The 14,314-nt window shown below is 45.4% G+C and overlaps 1 protein-coding gene across 2 annotated transcripts in view; it reads left to right on the forward strand.

Annotated features, from left to right (window-relative positions):
* The window catches only part of LOC123762747 (transmembrane 9 superfamily member 1), a 119,567-nt gene that overhangs the window by 39,730 nt on the left and 65,523 nt on the right, over window positions 1-14,314 (forward strand). For both annotated transcript variants that reach the window (XM_045749507.2, XM_069332293.1), the window contains exon 4: window positions 12,540-12,763. In XM_045749507.2, the coding sequence (XP_045605463.1) occupies window positions 12,540-12,763 (224 nt within the window). The remainder of the gene's footprint in view (window positions 1-12,539; window positions 12,764-14,314) is intronic.

Consider the following 14,314-nt stretch of genomic DNA (forward strand, 5'->3'; position numbering starts at 1 on the left):
ATTGTCACGCCTTCTGTGTGGTGCTGAGCAAACCACTTGTACACAACCTCATCCAACTGTATATGCTTTGAAGGTTTCAAAGTTCTTCTACCGCACCCTCTGCTAGTGCTTGCACCTTCACTTTCACTGGTTGAAATGTATTCAAGGTATTGCTCTTTTTGTTTCCTTATACAGTGGAACCTCGGTACTCGTATGCCCGTGCTCGTATTTTTCGGCACTTGTGCTCAATTTCCCCGAAGAATTTGATTCAGTACTCGTTGTTTGCCTCAATGCTCGAAGTTTGTTCATACCTGTACACATACAGGTCCACCACGAGCATAACGCTTCAGTTTACCAATGTCTCTTGCCTAGTGATGATCGCGTTTGAAGTATTTGTAAAGTATTTTATTGTTTTGTGCTTTTTTGGTTTCTGAACATAAAAGTTCTTCTTATATATCATGCCATGAGTTCCAAGAAAGTCAGTGGTAATGTTCAACCTAAGAAAATAGTTGTGAGGATGACGATAGAGGAAAGACAAAGAGATCATTCATAGTGAGACACAGTGATGTCTGACCAGATAAGTGTTAAAACATAGGGAAAAAACAAGTGTCTATAGAAAGATTCTTAGTATAACAAGAGAGCAGTGAGCCACAACTAGGTTCTAGTGGTATGGTGGTATGCCTGCAAAATGTAAGAGAGAGAGAGTGCCAGAAATGCCATCACTGGCTGATGTTATAATGGAAGGGGACTTCCAAACACTAACACCTCTCCTCCTCCCCCCTTCCCCCTCTTCATTGTCTTCCATATTCCAACAAGAGTCCTCCATAAAGCTAAGGTACTATGATTAGTTTTCTGTGTAAAATGTATTTTTCTGGGGGGAGCCCCGTCGGCTCCCTGGAGCTATCTAGGCTGATATGCTAATGTCAAACTTTGGCAGCAATGTGTATGGAGTTCTGTGTGTCTACCTATCAGGGACCACGAGCCAGAACCTGGCCCCCTCAGAAGAGGCACGAGGAGCAATGGCCTATAGAAATCCCCGTGTGGTTGGAAGCATTCTATGTCTGCCATCGACCTGGTCAGGCACCCAGAAAGGTAAGCGTTCCAAAACAAACCCTTATTCTGGTGAAAATTGCTACAAAAAAAACGAACAAGTGGATAGAACTCCCCAAAAAGAAATGAGCAAACGAGCATGACGTCACATGTCGCCGTGCCACTGTCTGTGCAGCTCTTCCCTCCCCAGGAGGGGGGAAGAGGGGAGCCCCAGACCCCCACACCGGCCATCCACACTTCAGTTTTAAGGCTGGAGGCTGAGGTCGTGTGCTCTGGCTACAGTGATTTTCAGCACTGTGCTTGGCATATGGTGACTGTTCTCTAGGAGTGCGATAGTCAGGAGTTAATCTACAGTACTCAGGCTGCATGCACCTAGGGTTATCATCCCTAGGTGCCCTGTAAGTACTAACCTTGGGGCTTGGTGTAAGGTACAAGATTGAAAGCTGTACCCTAAAGTATCGCTAACAACACCCGATCTTACTTTCTTATAATAGTGGAAGTGCAGGGGTCTATATAGTAATAGTCACCAGTTCTAACTACATGGGACAAGAAATACACCTTGGGGTACAATTTTACAAAAAGGATAGTCGGTTTTCAGCTTCCCGCATCCAACCGTTTGCAGTGCGGGTGGCCCTTGCTGGTTACCTCCTGCGTGACCCGGATTGTACCTCTGTTATGGATCCGTCCTCTTTCAGGTTTGGGACGTCGTTCCCTTTCTGGGTCCGTTATGAGGTTCCAGAGTCGTCCTGGCTTGTGGACTGTCCTGTGTTTGCTTTGAAGGCTTGGCATTCCTTCTGTCATTCCCACATGCTTGCGTGGCATGAGGCGTCAATGGTGGTTCAGGTTTTCCTGGCAGGCAACCTTGTTTGCCCCTGGTTTGCCCCCAGGGGATGTTGGCGTCGTGCAGCTCCATGTGCAGGATCCCTCCCTTGCGGCTCCCCAGGTTGCTGAGGATTTGTGCTCCCGTGGCCTCTTGGCTTCAGCCTTGCATTTCTTTTCCCTCTTTCCCCTCTTCGGACTGGGTTGAGAAGGATGTGGGGGACTCTTGGGGTCATTCCTGGGTCCGGTGCCTTAGGCTCGGCGGCTCGCTTGTCGGCTGCCTTGTTGAAACTCTTTGCGCCGATCATGCGGGATGCGGTTTCGCTGTTTTGTGCTTCCCGGCTCGCGTGTTGGCAGGCGGTGCTTATCTCCTTCAAGGGAGCTGGTGGCTGAGCGGAAAGAACACTGTACGCATGATCCTGTGGTCCCGGGTTCGATCCTGGTCGCCGGCGAGAAACAGTGGGCAAAGTTTCTTTTACCCTGATGCCTCTGTTACCTAGCAGTAAATAGATACCTGGGGGTTAATCAGCCATTATGGGCTGCTTCCTGAGGATGGAGGTCTGGTTAAGGACTAAGCCGCGGAGACACTAAGCCCCGAAATCATCTCAAGATAACCTCCTCTCTGAAATCGGCCTGGGGGCCCTGGCTCTTAGGATGTCCTCTCCTTTTTGTCCTCTGCTTATTGCGGATTCTGACGTGGCGCAGTATTTGCAGGCTTCTTCGACTAGTTGTCGTCCTATGTCTGACTTGTTGGTTATCTGGTGGTCCCGGGGGAGGCCTTCCCGGATTGGTCGTGCCAGGGCTCGGGGTTCCTCTCATCGAGGTAGGCCGCTGGTGCCAGTTTCGGGTCCGGCCCCGCCTTCGTCTGGTCGGCCCGGTGTTCACTCTGTGCGAGGTTCGGGGTCTTGTAAGGGGCACCGGCCCTTTCGTGATTCACCCCATTGATGGGGCAATGTGGGGGGAGGCTTGCGCTGTTCGTTCACTCCTGGTCCCACGATATGTGGGCGTTTCGGGTCGTTTCCCTCGGCCTGCAGTGGCGTTGGGTGACCCCTCCTCCTTCGGGGGGTTCAGGGCTGGCAGGGCAGGCCTCTTCCCCTGTGCTCTGTCGAGTCGTCTTGTGGGTGCGCTTGGGCGTGGTCGAAACAACGATGTCCCTCAGATGGGTTTCCTGTCTGTTCCCAATGACGAAACGGGACTGTGCAGACCTGAGATTCATTCTGGACTTGTCCCGTCTGAACCCCTGGATTCATTGCTTTTTTTTCAGATGACTACGCTGTCCCAGGTTCGGATCCTGTTGGCGCCGGGCTCTTGGATGGTGTCCCTGGACCTTAGAGATGCTTATTGGCACGTCCCGATCCATCCGGGGTTAAGGGACTGGCTCGATTTTGTTGTGGGGCGTCAAGCTTACCGCTTTCGTTGTCTCCCATTCGGGTTGAATCTGGCACCTCGCGTGTTCACACGCCTTACCTGGGTCGTCGTGGCCTTTCAGCGTCTTTTAGGTGTTCGGGTGTTGGCCAACTTCGACAACTGGCTGGTTTGGGCTCCCAGCCGGTCCTCATGGCTGCTGGCCAGGGATATGGTTCTTTCCCAGCTCGTTGGGGTCGGGTTCTTGGTGAACTGGAGGAAGTCCCATCTGGTTCCCTCCCAGGTTCGAATCTGGCTGGGTCTTCTGTAGGACTCTCGGACCTCTTCCTTGTCTCTTCCTCTGGAGTCTCTCTTACAGCTGCGGTCCCGCATGCGTTTGTTTCTGGGGGCTTCCGGGTCACCCGGCAGCTGCTCGAGGGTCTGTGCGGGAGCCTGAACTTTGCGATGATGGTCTACCCGTCGGGTCAGGTTTGGCTTTGTCGGCTGTTCTGGTTCCTTCGGGAACGTCCCTTCCGCCTCTCTCGTGATTGCTGGGTTCGGCCCCCGGGGGCCTTGCTTCAGCTGCTGCGTCGCCAGCTTTCTCTTTGGGTTTTTCAGGGTTCAGTGAATTGGCGCCTGCCCGAGCCCTAGCTCAATATGTTCACGGACACGTCATCTCTTGATTGGGGCTTTGTGACCATGCTGAACAGGCCGGCCAGGGACGGTGGGGTCTATTTTTCCGTCGGGCCCACAGCATGGTGCAGGAGTTCGCGGTGGTGTGGTTTGCTTTTCAGAGGGTTTGGGTCACCTGCGGATTGACAATCCGGCTCCATTCGGAATGCTCCCCAGTAGTTCATTGCCTGAATCGAGGGGGTTCGCTGGGGTCCTTGGCTCTTTGGCGCTGGTCGCTTCGAGTGACTCGTCTGCTGAGTTTTCAGGGTTTGGCTCTCCTGGCAGTTCATGTGCGGGAAGTGTTCAACGTCTTGGCCTACAGCCTGTCTCATTTCGTTCTGCTTAACACGGAATGGACGGTTGATGACGACTCCTTCCTTTGGCTCTGTCAGATGTTTGGGTGCCTCAAGGTGGACCTCTTCGCGTTGACGTGGTCACAGCGCCTTCCCCTTTACGTGGCGCCTTTCCCCAACTGCGAGGCTGTCGGGGTCGATGCCTTTTGGCAGGACTGGTCGAGGTGGGGGTTCCTGTACCTCTTTCCCCAGGTTCAGCTGTTCCAAGTCCTGACATGATTGGAAACGTACCAGGGGAAGAGTTGTCCTCTTGGCCCTGTGGTGGCCGGCCTAGCCGTGGTTTCAGGCACTGCTTGCATGGTGTCCGAACCCAGAGTTTTTCCCACTGCTCCGCCTCTTCCAGCAGATCAGACCAGTGCTTCACATGGCTGGTTCGAACTTCTCTTTGAGTCTTTGCATATGGTATTTTTGACTCAAGTTTATCATCATCTTTGTGGTGATCTGGTGGCTTCCTTGCTAGTGTCCCACCTGCGGGCTTCGTATCGGCGGCAGTATGTTTCCTGGCAGTCCTTCCGGTTCTTTTTGACTCTTCATCATTGTGCCTCGTTTTCGGTTCGGGTGGTGGTGTCCTTTTTCTCTTGGTTGTTCCAGGACCGTCATCTTATGCCGAATACTGTCGCCTCGTATCGTGCGGCGCTGGCGGAGCCACTTCAGCTTGCTTTTGGTGTAGATGTTACTTCTGCTCCGTTTTGAAAGCTGTCTCGTGCGTGGTTTCACCTCCGGCCTGCCCATTCTCCACCTGAGCCGTCCTGGCTTTTGGACAGAGTGCTCTCTTTTCTTTCTTCTCCTCGGTTTGTGGTGGCCCATTCGGTTCAGGATTTTCTCTCAAAGGCTCTTTTCCTGTTGGCATTAGCCTCTGGGGAGTCGGGTCGGGGAGTTTCATGCTCTCCTCCAGCGCAGGGCTTTCTGCTCTTTCGGTCATGGCGATTGGTTTGTTCTTCTACAGCCGTGTCCTTTTCTTGCGAAGAATGAGACGGCTGCTTTCCGGAGGGGTCCTTGGCTTGTTGATGCTTGGTTGGTCAGGCTGGGGGGTGCATCTGTTTTGTGTCCGGTTGTGGCCCTTCACTGTTATTTGCGCTCCACGGCTTCTGTGTCTGGGGATGCGCTTTGGGTTGATCCGGTTTCCCTCCTTCCCTTTTCACGGGTGCGAGTCTCCCAGGTCATCCGTAGGTAGGTTTATTAAGGCTAGCAAACCTACGGTCTATCCCCATACCAATGACGTTCGTAAGTTCGCTGGTCTTGCTGCCGTCTTTGGCAACATATCCTGGGCTGACATTCAGGTGCAGGGTTTTTGGCGGTCGAACAGGGTCTTGGCTGTGCGCTACCGCGTTACTGTTCCTGGTGTGGGAAAATCTGACTCCAATATTTGTAATTAAAATGAAGAGAGACTTCAATAGCTACGAAGGACCACCACATCAACAAACTGAAAAAGGTGCAAAGACATGCTACTAAGTGGCTCCCAGAACTGAAGGGCAAGAGCTACGAGGAGAGGTTAGAGGCATTAAATATGCCAAAACTGGAAGACAGAAGAAAAAAAGGTGATATGATCACTACATACAAAATAGTAACAGGAATTGATAAAATCGATAGGAAAGATTTCCTGAGACCTGGAACTTTAAGAACAAGAGGTCATAGATATAAACTAGCTAAACACAGATGCCGAAGAAATATAAGAAAATTCACTTTCGCAAACAGAGTGGTAGACGGTTGGAACAAGTTAGGTGAGAAGGTGGTGGAGGCCAAGACCGTCGGTAGTTTCAAAGCGTTATATGACAGAGTGCTAGGAAGACGGGACACCATGAGCGTAGCTCTCATCCTGTAACTACACTTAGGTAATTACACTTAGGTAATTATTTTTGGAGAAAAAGTGGAAAACAAAATGAGCAAGTGAATTAAATTGATACCAAGAACTAAGTGTCCTATGGATCTTAGTGAAACTGTATTTATCATGAAATAAGAATCAGATTAACTTTCACAAATTGGGGGGTACGAGCGCTAGGATACAATTAAGTTCTAGCACCAGTAATCTGACGCTGGTTCAATCGTCAGAAAGAAATATGTATGCAAATTCAAATTATTAGTTCATATATAAATGAAATAAATATAGTTAGTAAATAATATAAATTTCATAAATGACAAGCAAATGGCAATTTGGAAGGAAATCATTCATATAACTAGAGGTTAGTACATTTAATACTACACTACTAGAAAATCAATTCAGCTTAGCTGTTCGACTGAATTAGTGGGAAACGTGTTGGCAATAACGACAGCACACTCGTTGCAACAGGTGTCGAGCAAGTACATGGAATGAAATTAATTCTTTTCCTTCACGCCGCCCCCAGTCAAGCTGAAAGGCAAATTAAATGTAAAGGTTGTCTAGACTATCGTTAATATCGCTATTTCTCATTGAGAAGTAAGAGTTTAGATTCTGTTCAACTAACTTTGTTTTGTTAATAATTGCGTGGTATAATGAACGAGCAACCTACATATGAAAAATGTTACCAAGTGCACTTATCTAACAAAAATCAGTAGGAACTGGTATTATGCTTGCCCGGTATTGTGTTGCATGCAGATGTAGACCTCCACGAACTGTGGCATCCGCTGATGCAAGGATGACGTAACTATGAGTCGTTAATTAGGAGTTCTGCAACACAGTAACTTGGCAAGATAGTTGCCCACGCTTCTGTGTAATGGCATCGGAGAGGCAAGTGTTGATGTGTTCTGTAGTACGCTGTTAATGATGTTTCACTCACATAGAGGCACGTTGTTAATGGCATCTTTCTCGCGTGGCGGCTAGTGACACACTCGCATGTTCTTCCTCCTCCCGATTGCGCATGCACGGCTCTCGATAGGCATCTCAAGCGTAAATGGATTTACTGTATATATATCGGAATTAACTAAGGAAAGAAGAGATTGTGACGAGTATCTGTCATGTTTAATTCTTTCATGTTATAATATGACTCCTCATAGTGTAAGTCAGTTTATTAAAGCTACGTAGCTAAATAAGGATTATAAACTGGAATTATTTTACATTTAAATAATTTCCACTGAAATGTTTAACCCTTTAACACTTTCGCCCGGGCATGACGCAGCATTGCGTCATCTGTTTACTGTCGGTAATTCCGGGGATGACGCAGCATTGCGTCATCCACTTTAAATAATCGCCAAAAATCAGGTTTTTATCCGATTTTTTGGGGACTGGTTTTAAAATGCGCACCGATGTCTTCTCATTTTCTTTGTTGAGCCTCGTGGCCCTCAGGTGGCTTGGCACATGCCGTGGGCCCATTGTTTTCGCTCCACTGTTGTGACCAATGTCGCCTCCCCTCGCATCTCAAACGTGTGAACATTTTGGCTATTTTCCGTGGCTATATTTCTTACTGCGGCTTTAGAAACTATCTACGCTTACTCCACGATGGATAGTGATCATGAACAAGGCCCTTCCAGGAAGAAAATTGCGAAAGAAAGGCTTGAAAAGGGCGGGAATTGGGAGTGTAGCTGGAAGGCGTCTGAGCACTCACTCGCGGCTAACGTGTGGCCCGTCTTCAACTCGTCGGCGGTTGGAACGTGACCGGGTTTTTTATTTTATATGCCAATGTTCCTCTAGAGAATTTTATTGCAAACTCATTGAGACCAAAATGAAAGGCCTAGGATAAAAATTGAGGTGACCAGAGTGAAAATACTGAAAACATTTTATCGCGTTTGCGCGCTCCTGGGTAACTCGTTCGCAATTTCTCTGTTTGCCGCGGGTAATTAGCTGGCTTTTGGAGTTTATATGCATTTAGTGCTGTAGAGAATTCTATTGCGAACACAATGATACCAAATTTAATCTCGTAGGATGAGAATTAAGGTGACAAAGTTGAAGAGAGTATACACTTTTCAGAATTTACGCGCGCTCCCATGACACCCTGGGTCCCATATCGCACAGTTGAGGGGTGGCGAGCGGGGTGCACCAAAGTGTTAACGCTGGAACGGGAATGTCGTTCCCTATATAGGCGAAGAAAATGAATCGCGGAACAACTTGAGTCGCACCCTACCTCATGAACGCCAAAGAAGGTTAGGTAGAGAAATAGAAACAATTGAACTCAAGCTACAAGAATCATACAAAACCCAGGAGAGGCAAAGAGTGCAAAAGGCCATCAGTGAAATAGAGAGAAATCCAAAATATTTTTTCTCCTATGCAAAATCAAGATCAAAAACCACATCTAGTATCGGGCCCCTGCGATAGGGAGATGAAACTTTCACCGATGGCAGCAAAGAAGTGAGTGATTTACTGAGGAAGCAGTACGACTCTGTTTTCAGCGAGCCACTAAACACACTAAAGATTGATAACCCAAATGAATTTTTCATGGATATGATACCAATATCAAATCATATATCAGACGTCACCCTATCCCCACTGGATTTTGAAGAAGCCATAAACAGTATGCCTATGCACTCTGCACCAGACCCAGATTCTTGGAACTCCATATTCATTAAGGACTGTAAAAAACCACTATCGCAGGCCCTTCACATTCTGTGGAGACAAAGCCTAGATACTGGCGTTATCCCTGACATACTAAAAACAACAGATAGCACCACTCCATAAAGGAGGAAATAAGGCAGAGGCAAAAAATTACAGACCGATAGCACTAACATCGCACATCATAAAAAATTTTCAACCTCCAGGTCTTTCTCTCTCTGACTCGAGTAGAATATCATCTCCCAAATGATACCTTGTAACTGGCCCCCTGCTCCCTACACCTATCTTCATTACATTACATTTGAGTAATGTGCGAGAGTGAGTGTGTAATTACCTAAGAGTAGTTACAGGATGAGAGCTACGCTCGTGGTGTCCCGTCTCCCCAGCACTCTTTGTCATATAATGCTTTGAAATTACTGACGGTTTTGGCCTCCACCACCTTCTCACCTAACTTGTTCCAACCGTCTACCACTCTATTTACAAAAGTGAATTTTCGTATATTTCTCTGGCAGCTTTGTTTCGTTAGTTTAAATATATGACCTCTTGTTCTTGAAGTTCCGGGTCTCAGGAATTCTTCCCTATCAATTTTATCGATTCCTGTTACTATTTTGAACGTAGTGATCTTATCGCCTCTTTTTCTTCTGTCTCCTAGTTTTTGCATTTTAATGCCTCTAACCTCTCCTCGTAGCTCTTGTCCTTCAGTTCTGGGAGCCACTTAGTGGCATGTCTTTGCACCTTTTCCAGTTTGTTGATGTGCTTCTTAAGATATGGGCACCATACAACCGCTGCATATTCCAGCTTTGGTCTAATAAAAGTTGTTAACAATTTCTTTAGTATTTCTCCATCCATGTATTTAAAAGCAATTCTGAGGCTAGAAAGTGTAGCATAGGCTCCTCTCACAATGTTCTTAATGTGGTCCTCAGGTGACAGTTTTCTATCTAGAACCACCCCTAGATCCCTTTCTTTGTCAGAATTCTTTAAAGATTTCTCACATAATTTATAGGTTGTGTGGGGTCTCTGTTCTCCAATTCCACATTCCATAACATGGCATTTATTCACATTAAATTCCATTTGCCAAGTGTTGCTCCATATACTTATTTTGTCCAGGTCTTCTTGAAGGGCATGACAATCATCTAGGTTTCTTATCTTCCCTATTATCTAAGCATCATCAGCAAACATGTTCATGTAATTCTGTATTCCCACTGGTAGATCGTTTATGTAGACAATGAACATTACCAGTGCAAGAACTGAACCCTGTGGTACTCCACTCGTAACATTCCTCCAATCCGATACCTTGCCTATGATTATGGCCCTCATTTTTCTGTCGGTTAGGAAATTTTTCATCCATGTTAGTAGCTTACCTGTCACTCCTCCAATATGTTCGTTTCCAGAACAACTTCTTATGGGGAACTCTGTCGAAAGCCTTTTTTAGGTCCAGATAGATGCAGTCAACCCAACCATCTCTTTCCTGTAAAACCTCTGTGGCTCGATCATAAAAACTGAGTAAGTTCGTTACACAGGATCTTCCAGTTCGAAAACCATACTGTCTGTCTGATATTATATCGTTTTCCTCCAGGTGTTCTACCCATTTAGTTTTAATTATTTTTTCCAATATTTTGACCATTACACTTGGTCAATGATATAGGTCTATAATTAAGGGGGTCTTCCCTGTTTCCACTTTTGTAGATTGGAACTATGTTAGCCTTTTTCCACACATCAGCTACAACTCCTGTACACAGGGATGCCTGAAAAATCGGTTGAAGTGGAATGCTGTGCTCAGGTGCACATTCTCTCAGAACCCATGGTGAAACTCCATTTGGACCAATTGCTTTGTTCTTACTTAGCTCCTTGAGCATTTTTTCCACTTCGTCTCTAGACACCTCTATGTGCTCTATGTTGTTCTCTGGAATTCTTATTGTGTCTGGTTCCTAAAGATTTCATTTTGTACAAACACACTTTGGAACTTTTCGTTTAGTGTTTCACACATTTCCTTTTCATTTTCCGTGAATCTATTTCCCATTTTCATTCTCTGAATATTATCCTTTACCTGCAATTTGTTGTTTATGAATTTATAGAATAGATCTGGTTCTGTTTTACATTTGTCTGCAATCCCTTTTTCAAAATCTCTTTCTGCCTCTCTCCTCACTGACGTGTAGTTGTTTCTCGCATCTTTGTATCGCTGGTATGTTTTGGGGTTTGGCCTCTTCCTGTATTGATTCCATTTTTTGTGTCTTTTGGTCTCCGGCCCTCTCGCAATTTCTATTGACCAATCCTGTTTCCTAGTTCTGCATCTCTGTTTTGGTATAAAAATTTTTGTGCCTTTATCATATATTTCACAAAACTTGACATACATCTCTTTCACTTCCTTGTCTAGCATCAAGTCTGTCCAATTATACTCACTAAAAAAATTTCTAAGGTGGCCATAATGTCCTCTCCTGAAGTCAGGTTTTTCAACTGCTTCAACCTCCCTATTTTTTTCCAGATTATAACGCATTGCATACTTTATTCCTAAAAAGACATGGTCACTCTTACCCAAGGGAGGAAGGTACTGAATGTCAAGTATCTCTTCCTCCTTCCTGGTAAATATCAAATCTAGCATGGAGGGAACGTCCCCTTCCCTCATCCTCGTAGCTTGGTTAACATGTTGGCACAAGAATGTTTCCAGGATGAGGTCTACAAATCTACAGGTCCAAAAATCTTCTGTTTTAGCTTCATATGCTTCCCAGTCTATGGATTTCATGTTGAAGTCACCGACTATCAACAGTCGTGATCTATCGTTATCCGCTCCTGCTATAATCTCTCTCATTATTGTTATAAGACCTTCTCGTTTACTATCTAGCTCCTCCTTTGACCATGTGCTGCTTGGCGGAGGAGTATATGCATTTATGATCATTAGTTTATCATCCTCATGGCAGATCTCTAGTGCTATTATGTCAACTTCTTGTGGATTGGCAGTCATTATTTCTTTCACTTTTAGGTGTTCTTTCACCAGCACAGCAACGCCACCGCCTTTCCTCATTTTGCTGTCTCGTCTCCAAATTGAGTAGCCCCTTGGGAATATGACCTCATGTAAAATAACATCTTCAAGTTTTGTCTCCGTGAGTGCAACAATGTCTGGTGTCTGCAGCTGTATTACGTCACTTAACTCCTGTATCCTCAATCTCACTCCATCTATGTTGGTGTATGCAATCTTCAGGAACTTGTTCCCCCTCTCCTTATTTTTCACTCCCCCTCTCTCTATTGATTTTGTTGGCAAACCAACAAAATCATTAGAGAGGGGGGAAGTGAAGAATAAGGAGAGGGGCAACAAGTTCCTGAATATTGCATACATCAACATAGATGGACCACCTTTTACTGTCTGGACTCACTATACCAGCTTTGTGGTTTGCCATGGTGAGCACAAATGTAGATACTTATATATGTGTGTAAATAGTGTAGTAACAGCAAAAGGAGTATGTTGGGAGGAGCCATTTGGCAAGGAAGGTGGCGTCGTCTGCACGACTTGTCATGCAGTGTATGGTTGCCGCTATGCTGTTTGGGCAACATAGTTGTACACTTATGGTGAATAAAACATATAGATACTAATATATAATATGTATTATAGTGTAATAACACCACATAGTATGGTTGGAGGAGGAATGTTAGTGTGTTTGGCCTTGAACGAGTGAGGGAGGAGAGGGATCATTAGCTGACTCCGTCTGCTGACTTCTGTTATTGTCTGAACTTACCATACCAGCCATACTCACTTCTCCACTTCAAGAATATATCATATACATGGTGCATGTTTGTTTATAAGTACAGTACATATAAACAGTATACTGTATACAGAACTATAATGTTAATTTTATTTTTTTATAATCAAGAAAACCTCCAGAACCGCAAGCTGTGTGACCTGATCCTCTCCGAGCAGGAAGTGCAGTACTTGAGAGAGGCTATAGAAGAGCATTACTACTATGAGTTTGTGATCAATGACATACCTGTGAGGGACTTCATCGGTCACCTTGAAGAGTCGGGCTTTGTTCCTCATACGCACAAGGTGTTTCTATGGACTCATCAACACTTTAATATATATTTCAATGGGGACAAGGTATGATTGATGATAACTTTTTTGAATTATTTAATAAGAATCTGGAATTATTTAATATTGATTTAGAGCAGAAATATGTCTGTAATGCATTTAGGAAGATTAATGTGCTCAAATAACAGCAAATATGGGTTGTGTGATGGTACAATAGGAAACTGATTATGGATCACAAACTGAGGCATACATTTATAATACTGACTGATTAATATAAATAGTGATAAGAGAAGGTGGGTAGTCAAAGAGGAAACTAAGGTGATTAAAGGGAGAGTAAAGAAAGTTGATGGTGTGAAGTGAGAAGAGAGTAGCTGCTTCAAAATGTACTGGAGTTTACCTGGAGTTGGCTTTTCGAGTTCTTTTTACACTTCAAGCCCGGCCTGGGGCTAGGTACGTCCTATGATAACTTGCTCCAAGAGGTGTGGCTTTGGAGCAGCCCGCAGGCTCACATATACATTACAACCTGGTTTGACCGGCACTTTCTGCAGGAACTTATCTGATTGTTTCATTAACACCTCCACTTTTGTTCTGGCAATATTCCTTGTATTGCCAGAACAGTATTCAAGGAGATTGAAGAGCTGTGGACCTCTAATGGATTAGGAAATCAGTATAAGAGGTCATTATGCATTTGCATGTGTCAAGAGGGAAAGCAGTTATTTATTATTACAAGTCACCAAAGCCAGAGGGCTGGGCATTGCAAGAAAGAAAGAAGCAGGAAACTAAAGAAATAAATCATTATTCTCCACAAAGTACAGACAAGCATTGCAGGCAATTAGATAGAAAATTATTACAAGATCTATAAGGAAGCTTTGTCTCGTAGCCTGGTGGATAGCGCGCAGGATTCGTAATTCTGTGCTGCGGGTTCGATTCCCGCACGAGGCAGAAACAAATGGGCAAAAGTTTCTTTCACCCTGAATGCCCCTGTTACCTAGCAGTAAATAGGTACCTGGGAGTTAGTCAGCTGGCTTCCTGGGGGTGGAGGCCTGGTCGAGGACTGGGCCGCAGGGACACTAAAGCCCCGAAATCATCTCAAGATAACCTCAAGGGCATCCACAATGGTATTAGTAAAGGACATCTTTTGGAACAGCAACCTAATAAATACACACTGATAGAAAGGTGGAAGTTGAGGAATGAACAAAATACAATGTAGTGTTACCAAGTAAGAACATGTTCTAGAAAGGGAGGAAATCAAGCAAAAAAGAGGAAAAAGATGAGCTGAAAATGCAAGGAGCAGAAACCATTGAACATGAATGAGTACGGCAGTCAAGTCAGACAGTCGGTTCTTCCTACAGCAGTGCACTATGTCACCATTCCAGCCAGCCACCCCATCCTTCCAGCAGGATGTGCTGATATGATTTGCACTCAGATCAACCAGAACTTCCATCACCTGGGCAAGGAGAAAGGCACTCCAGTCAGCTGGAGTGCCTGGAGACAAAAGAAGTAACAAATTACAAATTAGGTCGGCAGGTCGATTAGACAATCGACTTGAGATTAGTCCAGGACGGACCGAAACGTCGTCGTTCCTTCACCTTCTAGTGTGTGGTCTGGTCAACTTACTTT

Source organism: Procambarus clarkii, chromosome 27 (assembly GCF_040958095.1).
Source record: "Procambarus clarkii isolate CNS0578487 chromosome 27, FALCON_Pclarkii_2.0, whole genome shotgun sequence".
Taxonomy (NCBI): Eukaryota; Metazoa; Arthropoda; class Malacostraca; order Decapoda; family Cambaridae; genus Procambarus; species Procambarus clarkii.